The sequence below is a fragment of the Trachurus trachurus genome (assembly GCF_905171665.1).
Source record: "Trachurus trachurus genome assembly, chromosome: 23".
NCBI lineage: Eukaryota > Metazoa > Chordata > Actinopteri > Carangiformes > Carangidae > Trachurus > Trachurus trachurus.
Genome location: NC_139912.1, coordinates 10910584 through 10924695, shown reverse-complemented (window position 1 = coordinate 10924695; position 14112 = coordinate 10910584). Strand labels below are relative to the sequence as shown.

The window sequence follows — 14112 nt, the reverse complement described above, 5'->3', positions numbered from 1 at the left end:
CGGTCAGCACCACAGAGAGTTCCCCAAACAACCCGGATCCCAGCACGATTTTGCACACAACTTGCACCTGAGTTAATAATGGTTAATGGTGTTTCATTCTCTCCTCTCTATGACGCCTAGTATAATCCCATATTGGAACAATGGGATGTTGAAACATTGCGATCTCGGAACAGTGGGTAATTTTTGGAATAATGAGATGTCAGAATTATGAGCGGACCCCCTCCCTTTGCCTGTTCTAGGAGGACGCACCACATCTATCGTTTGTGGCCTCCCGTATCCCAAGATTCTCTGCACATGATTATTATTAGCCACCTAGCATGCTAGCTATCGGAAGGGCGAGGCAGCTCTCCTCTGTAGCCATGGTAGCTCAGCTCTGCGGCCGGCTCGGAGGCGTGGTTGCCTGCTGAGGTGAGGAGCGGAATATAGCCGCCATTTTCAAATGTTTAACGTTAGGATGTTGATTGAGTTCGGATGCAATGAGGAAATGCTCCGAAGGCTAGATCGTCTCCTTTACCAACAGTTGACGCGGCCGTCGGTCCTTCTGGGCTTCGTGTTCGACTCAGTTCAAATGGGGTAGCCTATAACGGTAATTTGTTCGAACTTGACATTTTTGAATAGCATCAGCTGGCATATGTTTCAGAGGCACATATGTGATTGGACCCTTTAAGGATAACAGTTTCCTGCCTCTGGGGCACTGAGGGAAAACACACCCACTGCTTCTCTGCACGTTTGTCTCCCAAAAGACAACAGTGGAAGATTTCAGAGAGAAGTAGACGGGTGGGTAATGGATGTGTTGAGTTCAAAAGTGCACTGTGGGTCCCTTCTGTACTCCCTGTTCCCTCGCTCTCTGCTGCTGCTTCTTCTTCTTCTCTCTCTCCTTCCCATCACCATTACTTGAGAGGTGGAATCTCCTCTCCTGCAAGCCTCTGCTCTGTCCTCTGCATCCTCTCCCCTCCCCTCTCCTCCCCTCCTCCGTCCCCTCCTCCGTCTGAGAATGGGAATCACGTCTGCGTGGTTATGACAGGGTGGCTGGGCTCTGCTGCTGCTGGAATCCAAATCATGAATATCACATTTGGTGCGTAGTGCTTTTTAAATTGCTTCATTTCTCAGAGGACGTAGCTGCCGGGTGATTCCTGACTCCCTGGTAGAATATTAGCTGTTTTCATGCGCAAGTTGAGCAAGGCAAAAGACCCAGTCCCAGTTATCTGTAATCCAGCTGTGTGTGTTCGTGTGTGTGTGTGTGTTCAGGACTGTGTTTGTTTTTGTGTCGGGGTGTTAAATGAACACGAAAACTGCTGTTGTAAGATGATATAAAAGATCATTTGGGGTCTCTAACATCTATGCGTTTTGTTAGACTTTGACCAAGGTGTGGGTTTGATTCAATTTAAATAAGACATCGCTATTGCAAACAAATAGGTTTGCACCATTCAGTGTTTTTGCAAATGGTGTAAAATTGCAATAATGAGAACAGGCACAGGGAAACAACTATGTGTATAAAATCCATCTCTAAATCTCAAGTAAGCATATCTTAGGCTTACAACCTTGTGAACACTGTCTCCTTTTAAAGCTCGCAAAGACAATAAAAATATGGATTTAGTTTTATATGAAATGTGTAGTAATGATGTGTCAGTTCCAGCCAGCAGCTTTGACTGATGGGATGTTTAGCCTGACTGGCTGCACTTTTCAGGTGTTGCCTGATGTTTCGTCTGAATCTACAGGAAGTGAGAAGTGCATAGACTAAATAACTAGACAGCTTTTCAAAAGCAAAAGAGGACAGAAACAGAATGACAGCACGAAACAGACTGAGAGGAGAAACCCACAGGCCCGGATAAACTCAAATGTTGCTCCACTTTCTTCAGAACTAAAATACAAACAGATCTGCCCCTGTGTCCTCTCTCCCCCTCTGTGATTCCCAATCAGTCAAAAATGACAAAGTTTGGCTCCGGCCATTTTCTTCTAAACGCGGCTCCCAACTGGCGGTCCTCGGTCACCCTGGGCAACATGCCGACTCACTGAAAGACTGACGTGTCATCCTCGTCCTTGACACTTCCAGATGCCTCATCTTTTATATGTAAATACTGCAGCCGCTCATTGCGTCTCCGCGTTGAATTTTAATGATTTTTTTTTTTACTGTTAGTCGTGCTACATGAGCTACGGAGCGAGTCGTCTCCTTCCTGGTCTGAGCTTAAATTATTCACTCATCTGATTGATGCATTTCATTTCTTCTTCATACGAATGAGAAGTGCGGCTAATGAGCAATCAGCGCCGTGTGTGTGTGTGTGTGCTAAATCTACATATATCAGACTTGTGGACGTGACATCAGTGTTGCCATCTGATGTCACTCAGTCTGATTGCATAATGTAAGCAGACAATCTCATTGAATAATCATAGCTTTCTGCTATATCCCTTTTTACAAATGTCAAATATAATTAGCAAAGATGATTATATTTGCTGTGAAACAAAATTTTCTCTTATTTTTACATAAAATAGAGGCATTTTTGAAAATTTAAGTAGGCTAGGTATGTTTTAGGGGAAGGCTATTTTAGCAGATGCTTAACAATAAAATTTTAATGACTGCACAGGTTTCAGTTATGTAAGAAAAAAACAAAACCATACCATATGCAGATGTGATAAGTGGGGCACTTGATAACACACTCCTCATATCTTGCTCTCTTAATGGCTCTTTAATCCATTACAACCTGCTCTATCTTCAACACAAAAAATGCTATTAGCTGGCAATTAGCGGCCACTAACGTATGCAGTGTTGCAAGGGAACAGATGTGTTGACCGCCGACTAACACTCAGAAACATCTTGAAAATGATGTATTAAATACAGATGTGTTACTCCCCTGTGTTTGCCCCTTCAAAGACGATGCTGAGGCGGTGGAATTCCTCAAGTGCAGATAAAGCTGTGGCATTACTCTCAGTGGTCACTGAGCTTATGACATAAAGGTTCTTTGAAAGAAAGAAAAAAAAACCCACTTTGCAGATATGGAAAAATGTCCACCCATCTGTCGCAGTGATTTCACCTCCCGAGAGCTTAGCGCTGAAAATCCCTCGGCAGACATTTCTAATTGTTTTGCACCATGTGTACCAGTGTGCATCTGTGTGTGCGCGTGTGTGTGTTGCCAAAGGGGATGAGGTGTGCGGTTAAATATGGGGTTCGTAAGCCAGGAAATTTTGAGGGAAAAAATCTCTTATAGGCTAGTTTTTGGAATAATACTAATAATAATTTCTAGTAGTGGAATGACAAACCTGTGTAGTATTTTTGTGGATTTGTTTTTTCATATAATGCAGTTGCTTGTTCAGTCAGTGACAGTAAGAGTCAACTGATAGAGTAAACATATGCTGTCCACATCCAGCTATTTCCTGACTGGGATGATTCAAATGTTCAATGTTATTTAAATGTACTAATCATGGCATTTAAAAGTAGCAGCATATTTATTGATTACAGCTGTATACAGTTGTTGGCTCATGTCAAATTAATGGTTGGTCACTTTTGACAAAATATTTTGATGTAATGCTGACTTAGCTTATTAAGCTAACTTCAGTGTTAACATGCTGTACTGGTTCTTCCTCATAATCCCAGCTCTGTAGTTTAGCTGCTTGAGCTACTGTAGCTGTAACTTTATCTTAACAACCTGAAAGAATAAGTATCTTACAAATGTACCACAAACAATATTTTGAGCTAACTCTAGCTGACATTAGCATCTCGGTTCAAATTTAATTTAATTTTGATTTAAAAATGATTTAATTGTCCCTAGTTCATGTTGCTACATTAAAGTTTATTTCATGTGAGGTTAAGGGCTCTCGGGGGGTTTTCGTGTATTTATAGTTTACGTGCTACTGCTTTTCAAAGCGATGTTATCCCTATATTATTAGGCTTTGTTTGTTTGCCGTTGGTCTTATCAACAGTAATTGCCATGTCTGTTGCAGTCTACTCAGGCAAACACACGTGCAAACACGCATACATGCACGGGCCCCGTAGTCGCCGGGGGAAACGTCAGGTATGGTTAACTATACGACCCAGAGTAATGTTCAAAGCCATCCACCTAGTAAGACTCCCAGGCATTGCAGAGCTGATCGGAACAGGCACAGCATGTCCAATCGGCTTTCCTGGTCTTCTCAACACATCACACAAAGCCTCAGCTAGGGCTCAACCATGATTTATTGTACAGTGCATGGAAGGAAACAGGAGCTACAACCACTGGGGTACTAATTTACTCACACATTTGCAATCTCCACACCTGCAGATGCTTCTCACCTCTTGTATTTTTAGTTTGCGTCACAATGTAAAAAATATATAATTTATATACTTGTTCGTGCATGATTTCCTGTTTTCTTTTAGTTGCATAATATCATAGAGAGTGGTTTGTTACCTTGCATAATTGCATGGTTGAGTGCAGAATTCATCTTCTCCTGGAGGCCATGGATAGAAATGACTAACCAGCATGTGTCTGTGTGCCCATGCATTAAATTCTCCGTGCCGCGTTGATGTGTTATTTGTGACATTTAATAAGCATTTGGGTTTGCCCGAATTCATATGACCCTAAATGCATCTCGCCCTTCCCCTGCACTGTTGTTATATCACCAACGCCCCGTCTGTCAACCCCTCGATGCCAGCATTACATCATCAGGTAACGCAGTGCCAAGGGGGAGGGGCCAATGACTCGATAAATTATGACATTGTGGAGGTTTTCAACTTGGAGCAAATCCTAAAAGAAGCAAATGACATAAGCAAGACATGAAGTCTGAATGACTCACATGTGTGGGAACGGGAGTAAAGAAATTATTGTATGAGGATGATGTGGTGAAAAATTGCTTTCTTTTCTTTTTTGCCACATCTCCCCCATCATCTGCCTACATGCCGACTGCTCCTGGTTTGACGCACAAAGAACATTTTTCCTTTCCTTGTGCAGAAACAGTGCAGTTCTTTGCAGTGCAATTGGCACAGCACTCCCTTAATGTATCAATTAAAAACTAAATTCCTTCATCTCAGTATGCACGGGCCCCTCTTGTTGATGTGGAGGATGAGGTTTTCCTCATCAGCCTGAACCCTGGCTGATATACGACAACCATGTCACTTTGATAGCTGTCAAGCATCAGCGTGAAGCACGGAAAATATCTGTGAAATTTGACTCACTGCCAAGTCTTCAGCAGATGGCCCCGAAGCAACACAGCGTAGCTTGATGCTCGATACGAGCCGCTAAAACTGCTCGATAGTGGAGGCACCAGCTGGAGATCAGATGAAAACAGTCGGATAAACTGATGCTTTTGTGGCTAAATGAGCGACTGTGTTTTCGGTTTCTTTTTTTCCCCCCACTTCCAGTAGAACATTTTTACCTTTTTTTTTTAAACCTGAAGTGACGCTTATGACGTTCTGGCATGTGGCAAACTTTCCCACTGCTCCCTTGGTGGAGTCATTGTAAAAATGTCTTTTTAATGGCGAACTTGAACTAAACGTGCAACAGCAGATATTTTGAACAAAAAAAAAACATCAACATAAAAGTAACGAGGAAATTGTAGATGGCATTTAAATGTAGAAAAAAGAAGAAGAGGATAATTACTCTCCAGCCATGTAATTTGGTCCTCTGATATGTCCTGACACTTCTCTCCCCCCCAGCAGGAGCAGATCACATCTCTGCTGTAAACATGTTGCTACTATACATCCCCCCCTCTTGTCACACGCAACTGGCTGGAAAATCTGCCCAGTAAATGCCACTATATGGCTTATCATCATAGAAACTAGCTACTTGTTGTGCAGTATCAGTATTCTTATAATTCAGCTCTGTGGTAACACATTTCTCCATGAAAATAAATCAGGAGCCACAGCAGGGCCTATATAGACTGTGAAGCCTGCATTTTTAATGCACTCTTAAGATGAGACAGAGGCGCCTTCAGGCAACCATTTACTATTGTAGTGGTGTAACATGTCTAACAGTGGGAACATGGCTAAAAGCTATGAAGCCATTTGTTTACTAACCTGACAGTTTAGCTGTAGATGCTTAAAAAAAAACCCACATGGCTAGTGATTGGATGATCCATCGCTCTGTCACGTCTGTCAAGGGCTACGTTTGACCAATCAGAGTGACTTTTGCAGAAGCCAGTTGGGAGGAGAAACACTCTTCAGATCTGATATAACTGTCAGTGCAGCCAGTGCTGGTAGCAAGCAGTTACTTCTTGGTTACGTCACACCTGAGATACAGCTGAGTTTCCTCCCTCAGAGGAAGCTGATTGGTCCAAACCAGAGTGGTTGCATTACAAGAGAATAACAAGAGAATGAAGCCTTGTGTTATGTCTTAACAACAAAAACAAAGATTTCTGCCAATTCAAATGAGAATATCAAGTAAAAATCAGCCCATACTAGTTGATAGCTGAGCAAACCAACGAATCCCTTGAGCAGTTTGCTCCCTGTCCCCTGACATCCCTGAGTCTTTGATGGCTACAGGAAAAGCCTGTGCCTCGTTCTCCTGCTGGTTGTCACCGTGTGCAGAGACTAAGAAACCCTGAGAGGTGTCACCTTGTTGCATTAAATTTGGCTGAAGAACAAAATATTTTATTTCTAACACAAACTTGCCCAGTTGAAACGAATGCCAGCTTGATGCCAATCTATAAAAAAAAAACTCCCTCAGCTGACAGATCTTTCTCTCTGACGAACGCCAGGAAATGGTTTATTCCTATCACCGCCCCCACCTCTGCACCTCCCCACGCCCCCGGGCTCTGCTCTCTCTCTCCTTCTCTGCCTGTTTTTCCTCCTCAACCAAAATCCTTCCCTTTCAAGTTTTATTGGAGGGGGACCAACTGTTGGGAGTTGAGTCGAAGAAACTCAAATAAAAAATGTCGGAGAGCCAAGAAAGAGCTTCTTTGATTTTAAGCGGATGACATCAAAACCTGACATTTACCCTTGATATTTTAGATAAATGTTTCTTTTGCAGAAATGTCCCCAAAAACTGTTGGCATTTCCCCCTGCTATACATCCAAACTCTTCAAATATCCCCCACACTTTGTGATCAGGTTACATTTCTCGTAGACCTCGGGAGATGAGGTGTTTCATGACCAGACAAACCTGATGCAGCGTAAACGCAGAGCTTGATAGAGAAAATGGTTTTACACCTGCTGCCAAATGCTGCAGTGGAATCAAGTACGCCACAGTGAGTGTGTATAAACCTCAAATGTTACAGCTTTTCTGACACTGGCTCAGTCAGGGTGGAGTTTTTTCTTTCAAGGAGATTGAATACAAGGACAAAATGTTGTTTTTTTTGTCTTGCTCTCTCATTCGTGCGTCTCCAGCTCTCTCAGTTTCTCTTGCAGAAGCTGAACTAAGCCGTTTGGGACGGCCCAAGAGTCCATGCTGACGTACACCTCTTCTTTTTTTTATTTTTATTCACTGCCTGTGTGTGTTAAGGAATTGATACGGCAGAAGAAAATGAGGTGTGTTTCTGTGTTTTGTTGGTGTGGAAGATTGCTGCAGCGCTCACAAGAGAGATGTTTGATTTTGGATATTCTCTGGCTGATAATCCTCTGCACAATCATGTTTAAAACATCCTCTTCACCTCCTGAAAACATGCGCCCACCACCGCCACGAAATTACTGTGTATTCATGTGTCTGTCGGATTTATTTCTCGCAGAACGCCGTACACACTTCTAGCCTGTAAAACATAGTGATAAACTGGCACTTACAGCGACTGCCAATTTGCCAAATGGATGTGAAGTATTACAGAAACATTCAGAGTGTGTGTGTGTTTTTCTTATTATTAACCATGATCAAAGTGCTTCTAGTAATACTTCCATGAGATGTGTTGACTTGCAGAATGCATATATTAGCCGACCTAAATTAATCTGAAGGATGGTGATGCCGATGTCGAGTGCTTTTTTCTCCCTTTTCCCGAAGTGAAATAAGTTTTGCTTGGTTTATCACTGGAAGATTATGGCGCCCATTTCTTTTTCTCCAACTCATCCTAGAGCTGCTATTTTCAGTATAAATGTTTCCCCTTCCCTTTCTCCTTGTGTACAGTATATGACTTTGACCTTGACTCTAAAATGCATTTAGTCCAAGATTTTGCATCTGAACAAACATGAAAAATGAAATAATGGCAACAAACATTGAAAATCCCTTTCTAAATAAGCAGCCGTGCAACCGAAACCCCCTTCTCACCACAAAAGTTAATACATCTGCTTCCTCTAAGGTCAATTGTGTTTGTATTTACCAAGTTTGGCCTTGAGGGGCAGACTCTAACACGGCATATTATTTTATTTCAGTGAGCGAACATTTTCTCATCCCCTCTTTTTTTCTTCTCTCTCCGTCTGTCCCATGCTTCAAAGTGCATCACTCTCGGTGTGCAGACATCTTTTTCTTTTTTTTGTTCCTGCCCTGAGCGGAGCTATTGACGCTGTAATGCTGCATTCAGCACCAGGAAAGGAGCACATCGACAAACACATTAGGCGAGAGAAGTTAAAACAAAATACAATGAAACCATGGTGCAGAGATTAAGGTCTCCCTCAAACAGACCCAGTGTGTGGAAGGGCTTATAAAAGCTTTTCGATTTTTTTTTCTTTCTTTTTTTTTATAGGAGGTATTAGCGCAGTTAGGCCACAAAGGGAACCAAGTCACTGGTGTGGAAGATCAGAGAGCAGGTCATGTGAGTTCAGTTTAATCTTAATGTTTCCCACAATGATGAAATGGCAACACTGTTCATAGGGTTCATGATGTATGACACAATAGTTGACTTTTATGCAGCTCTCGTCAGGTCTGTGTGTGTGTGTGTGTGTGTGTTTTTTTTAAAGGTCCCTCCATAAAGCAAAACTGTTTCAAAGTGCCTGTGAGCTGTTTTTGAGTGCAGAGATAGAAGTGATAGTAAACCTGTGAAGAGAGATGGCAAGAAATAATGGGGAGAAAATTGTGAAGAGTCAGAGATGAAAGCAGACAAAGATAGATGGCTCAGATGAATCAAAAGGAAGGCTTTTTAAAAGATAAAACGTTTATTCTCTTTCCAGCCCACATTTGTTTCCTGAGAGGTGTTTTTCTCTAAATATGGATGTATATCAGTCGTGTGTGTGTGTGTGTGTACGTGAATGCGTGCATATTGTCTATACATTTTCATCATCAGAGGCAACTAACCCTGTTGCCTACTGCTCCTCCTCACCAATAATACCCTGTGATTAAATTCAAATGAGCGCTGCTTTTTTTTTGGCCTTCTCCATACTGTTGTCAAAAAAGATGACTCAGCATTATTGTAGTGTCTGATGTTTTTATTCATATATTTGTGTATATCTAACTATTCATATATACATGCAAGTAGGAGTCATCTCCCTCCAAGTGTTATGGTGTGGTGACTGCAAACTGATATGATGCAGCAGCAGCTTTTATACAGTGAATTAAGCAAAAACAATGATCCATAAGCAGCTCTGTCATTATTATCACAAAAGCATATAACAGGGGATTTTATTAAGCGTAATGTAGGTCGGCTGCTGTGGCGCTCAGACAGGAAGCAGGATACAGTGACATGCAAACTCAGACTGTAAATTATGTAATGATGATGAAAAAAGAGGGAGAGTTTGTCTGAATTGTCAAAACGGTCGCTGCTTTTACACGTGTTTTGCATTTGTTTAAAATTAGAACAGTAAAAAAACGATAACTTTTAATTGGAAATTTTTATTATTATTATTATTTTTTTATTGAACTGACCTGCCGAATATACCCTCCCCGTTATCTGTGTGAACAAGTGGCAGGCCTGTTCCAGCGCTCGCACTAATCTGCGTCCCCTCAGAGACAGTCTGTGTTCTCGACCCATTAAAAAACGGCCACAGCGGTGTCACGGTCGTTAAGGCGAACACAATTAGAGGAGCCATTAACAATGGAAATTAATTTGCTGTCACACCCTCCCTCCACTCTCTGCTATTGTTGCTTTCAAATACACCCCTCCACCACCCCTCTTCCTCCAGTGTCCCTTTCTCCTTCTTTTTCCTGTCCAAAAAGAGACTAAATGATCAATAAGAGTGGAGGGAAAAAAAGAAAAATTCGAGCCTCTCGAAGGACGCCGTGTATCATGTGAGAAACTATTGCACATCACAGGACAGAGCAGAGAGGGTAGACTGAAGTGTTCTTGAGGGTTTGTAAGAAGATATACAGGTCCACTTGTTTTCTCTGTCCTCTCCCAGAGGACAGACTTGGAGGGGAAATGGAGAGAAATGAGGGCAGGAAGATTGACTACAGGGCGGGAGATCGAGACGCAACGGCGGGGTGATAAGAGACGGAGGGGTGGTTGCTGCTGGCAACACTGGCCTTGCGCTCTCATCTTTATGTCTCAGCCCTCTCCACCTTGTCCTTCTCTGTGTCCCGTGTCCGGTGATAGGATGCAACGTATGGGAAGCCGCTGCTTCCCTTTACTGCCGACATCTTCTGACAGCAAGAATAATTGAGCAAATTCCTCTCGTGCACAGCACGCACCGGTAGGACTCAGAGTAGAGGTGGGGGGATGGGACGTCTAAGAGAGAGAAGGATGGAAAAATCAGTGTTAAAAGGAGGAGAGAGGGAGAGGGAGAGGAGGTAAGTGAGGGGTGAGGGAGGATATTGAAAGATGAGATGGATGAAGCCCTGTGAAATCAAGGATGTGAAGAACACGAGGCCGTGTCCGAGTGACGGAGGGGACGTACTGATGGAGGGAGAAAAGCCAAAGCACTCATGGATTTCTCACATGCGCATTAAAATTTTACGTCCTTGCTCTTCTCCTGCTCCATTTCACATTCACCTTCACTCGTGACCGTGTTTCTATAGTATCTTCCAGTGAAATAGGGAATGTGCAGTATTGGACTTGCTGCAGCCACTCGATCACTGTCTTATAAATTGTACTTATTTCTCATCTGCCAAACCGAGGCCTTTTCTTATGAGATTTGTATGAAATCACTTCTAATTCATGGTTGGTAAGGTGCACATCCCAGTCTTTTCATCTGTCTCTGTCCGTGGTGCTGAAAGCTTGCAACCCTGAGTCTCTTTGAGCACATTGAGGAAGCTGGGATCTGTCGGTTTGTGTACAAAGATGCACCAAGATCTTCCCCCATGGTCTGTGGTAACGAGTGCCATCTACTGTGCCATGGTCTGCTGTGAGAGCGCCGTTTGTGCCAGAGGAGGCAGCGGGATCAATACACTCATTCACCAGGCCGGACCCGTCATTGGTCAGAACCTGGAGATACATGTATGAATCAGTGCAGGAGCAGGAGGTCACTGAACAATCTGCTCTCACCTTCATGGACACATCATCCCATCCCGTTGCACAGAGAAAGTACGGCTGGGGCGGAAAATTGAAAATATCCATGTGTTCGATACTGTCTTATAGAAGATTTAAACTGAACACGTTTGAACAGGCTCTCCCCCCTCGCTGCCTTGTCACTGCACTGTAGCAAATTTTCACCACTTTCCTACACTCAGTCCCATCTCTGAGCATCATGCTCCCAAAGCTCAGCCATTTGGTGAAGAAATACCTCTCTGTGTTTCCCCACTGAAAGGGTGTTTATCACCAGCGCTAACATCGAGACATGCCACGGGGCATCCCTGAAACCAGACTCTTTTGACAGGCTCGTGTTCCTGCAGTACAGACGAGAGAGGCACAGTGCACACCCAGCTTTCTATCCATCCATCCATCCATCCATCTAGCTGTGTATCGACAAAATTTTAAAGATCATACAATATTTGTGTTTTGGGCCTGAGGTGCAGAATAAGGTGTTTTTAAAAGTAACCGGCTGAATCTTAAATTGAATTCTGAAATACTTAACTTGCCAGTGTAACTCAGCAAAGAGAGAGAGGGAGAGAGAGATTTTCTACTACATCTAATGTTTGTGAAGCTTCTTCCTGCTGCAGTCTGCACCAACTTCAGACAGGAAACTGCTGCATCATTCTATCAATTACATAATGAATTGCAATCGTCTCAGCGGGGGGAATTAAAGTGTCCAATTAGTATTGATATGTTTCGATAGTAAGGGAAAAAAAAGACTTATTTGAGTCTCGTCCTGTATTAGTCTACAGTGCCTTGAGGTGCTGCATTTGCTGACAAAATCTGGCATCACCCTTGGCAGCTTTGACTACTTGTGAATGTAAATAAGCCCGCCTAACAACATCAGGACTCTGTCGGCCCATTTTTTGCATTATTTTTTTAAACATCTGGCTGTAACTAGGGTCCAGTGTTTGTTAATAGGACTGCTGTAAATTGTGCATCGAAGCTGACAGTGGCTCAAATCCATGCTGCGATTGTCTTGTTTCCTGCCAACCTGACCAACGCTGGCCCAGCGATTTCATGCTACTAGAGTAATCCTGAAAGTCCCCCCTATAAATAAACCCAGTGGGAAACATTGTGTCTGGGTTGAGTAAGGTTGTCTGAGGACTCCTCTGAAACAGGGACTCAGAACCAGAAGACACTGCAGACTGCGGCTGTAAAACAACTGTCAAACTTTCTGTCCTTGCATGGCACTGACTTGCAGTTTGCAGTTATAACAGTGGCAGATTTACCGCACAAAAATCTTGATGGGTCCTTGATGTCAAACAGACATAGATTTAAAAAAAAAGAAGAAGAAACTCTCCCACGTGTAGCTGTTGAGTTTGAATTCTAGTTCGTATAGTTCATATCTTGTGGCTAGCTAATTAATTATGCTACATTAATGTCATTTGTTGGTTGAAAACTGTCCCTGACTGACTTTTCAATAATTCTCCGGATTTGTTGTAAACCAAGGACCCTGTGAAATGGGTCTTATGGTGTGTTTAATCAGATTCTCCAAGTTTCCATTCAACTACATCAACAAAAATGCCTCCTCATGTTGGAAGAACTCACAATCCAAGATGGCTGCTCTTTGCATCAACAGTGAATAAAAACAGATAGATAGATTACACAGTTTATCAGCCACTTGATCTTGTTTCAGTGTCATAAAATTAGTTAAGAACATCTGACTTTAGATATGCTATGTTGCTTTCATGCCCAAACTTTCACATAGGATGTTGTTATTGGCTGGTATTAGCCAAGAATGCTAACAGCAACAACAGCTAACAAAATGGTTGCTTTTTGGACTTATAACTGAAATACAGTCTCTGATTTAAGACCAGTCCAAGTTTCTAGAGTGTGAACTGTTAGCATGCACAGCGTACTGCCTGACCTTGCTAGACAATCACAGTTTGAGGTGCAGGCCTAGAAAGGAGGATGTAGAAAGTAACTCACTACAAAAACAGATCCAAGCTATTACCATTGAGGTTCCTTCTGGACTTTTCTATTAACTCTGTTGTCCTGTTTTCTTCTAACAGAAACCAGACAGTGCTACACCAGTTCTGCTGCCCGGCCCCGGAGGCCCCAGAGGGGGAGACATCGACTGCCTGTGTCCCCAGGTAAGACGACTGCATCCTTGTAACATCTGCACAAATATTTATTTTTAATATAAATATTTATTTTTTCTTTAAATTTACTTTGAACAATATTATTTTTTTTATTTTCTGTAAATTTTAATTGCAGCCACTTATCATGCATCCTGTTAGTAGCCTAGCGGTGCTGCAGTAGAGCTACTTAAGGCAACACAACTACCCCAGCAGGGTTATCTAAGTTGAAGTGGTTGTAAATGCTTCAGGTTCGTCCAGGGGACAATCTCGATTCATCCCCGTCAGTGACAACAGCGAGCCAATCAGATTAGACCTCTTAAAATAGCCACCTCAGTGATTGAGAGGGAGTCACTCCACACAGTATTAAATGTCATTTGTCACATCGACTTGGGTTTTGGGTCGTGTTGAGGCTGTTGTTTTCTGAGTGACTCTCAGCCATGACTGGATGTGATGTGGTATTTCCACACAGTGTTAGCCCGGTGTTTGTCAGGATATCAAGATGAATTCACTAGAACAAAGAAGTAATATCCAAATCAATCACATCAAGATCCCATTTCCTGGACAGTGTGTTCATGTCTAGGGCCCTGGCCATCTGTGTGAACAATGAACAAGAGGAAGAATATTACACTGACTTTAGCGGTCAATGCAGGATGATGAAGCTGTTATCATTTTATGTCAGATTGGCATATGACAACAGTGGAGCTGATGCTGCCAGAAAATCCAACTGTGTACAAATAGTTGTATAAGAATTACAAAATAAT

General features: G+C 42.6%; 1 protein-coding gene across 1 annotated transcript in view; it reads left to right on the top strand.

Moving 5' to 3' along the window:
* iqsec3a (IQ motif and Sec7 domain ArfGEF 3a) overlaps positions 1–14112 on the top strand; it is a gene marked incomplete at both ends in the record, with an annotated part of 136957 nt that overhangs the window by 5145 nt on the left and 117700 nt on the right. Inside the window, one exon of the mRNA XM_083999707.1 lies at positions 13283–13363. Within this exon, the coding sequence (XP_083855833.1) occupies positions 13283–13363 (81 nt within the window). The remainder of the gene's footprint in view (positions 1–13282; positions 13364–14112) is intronic.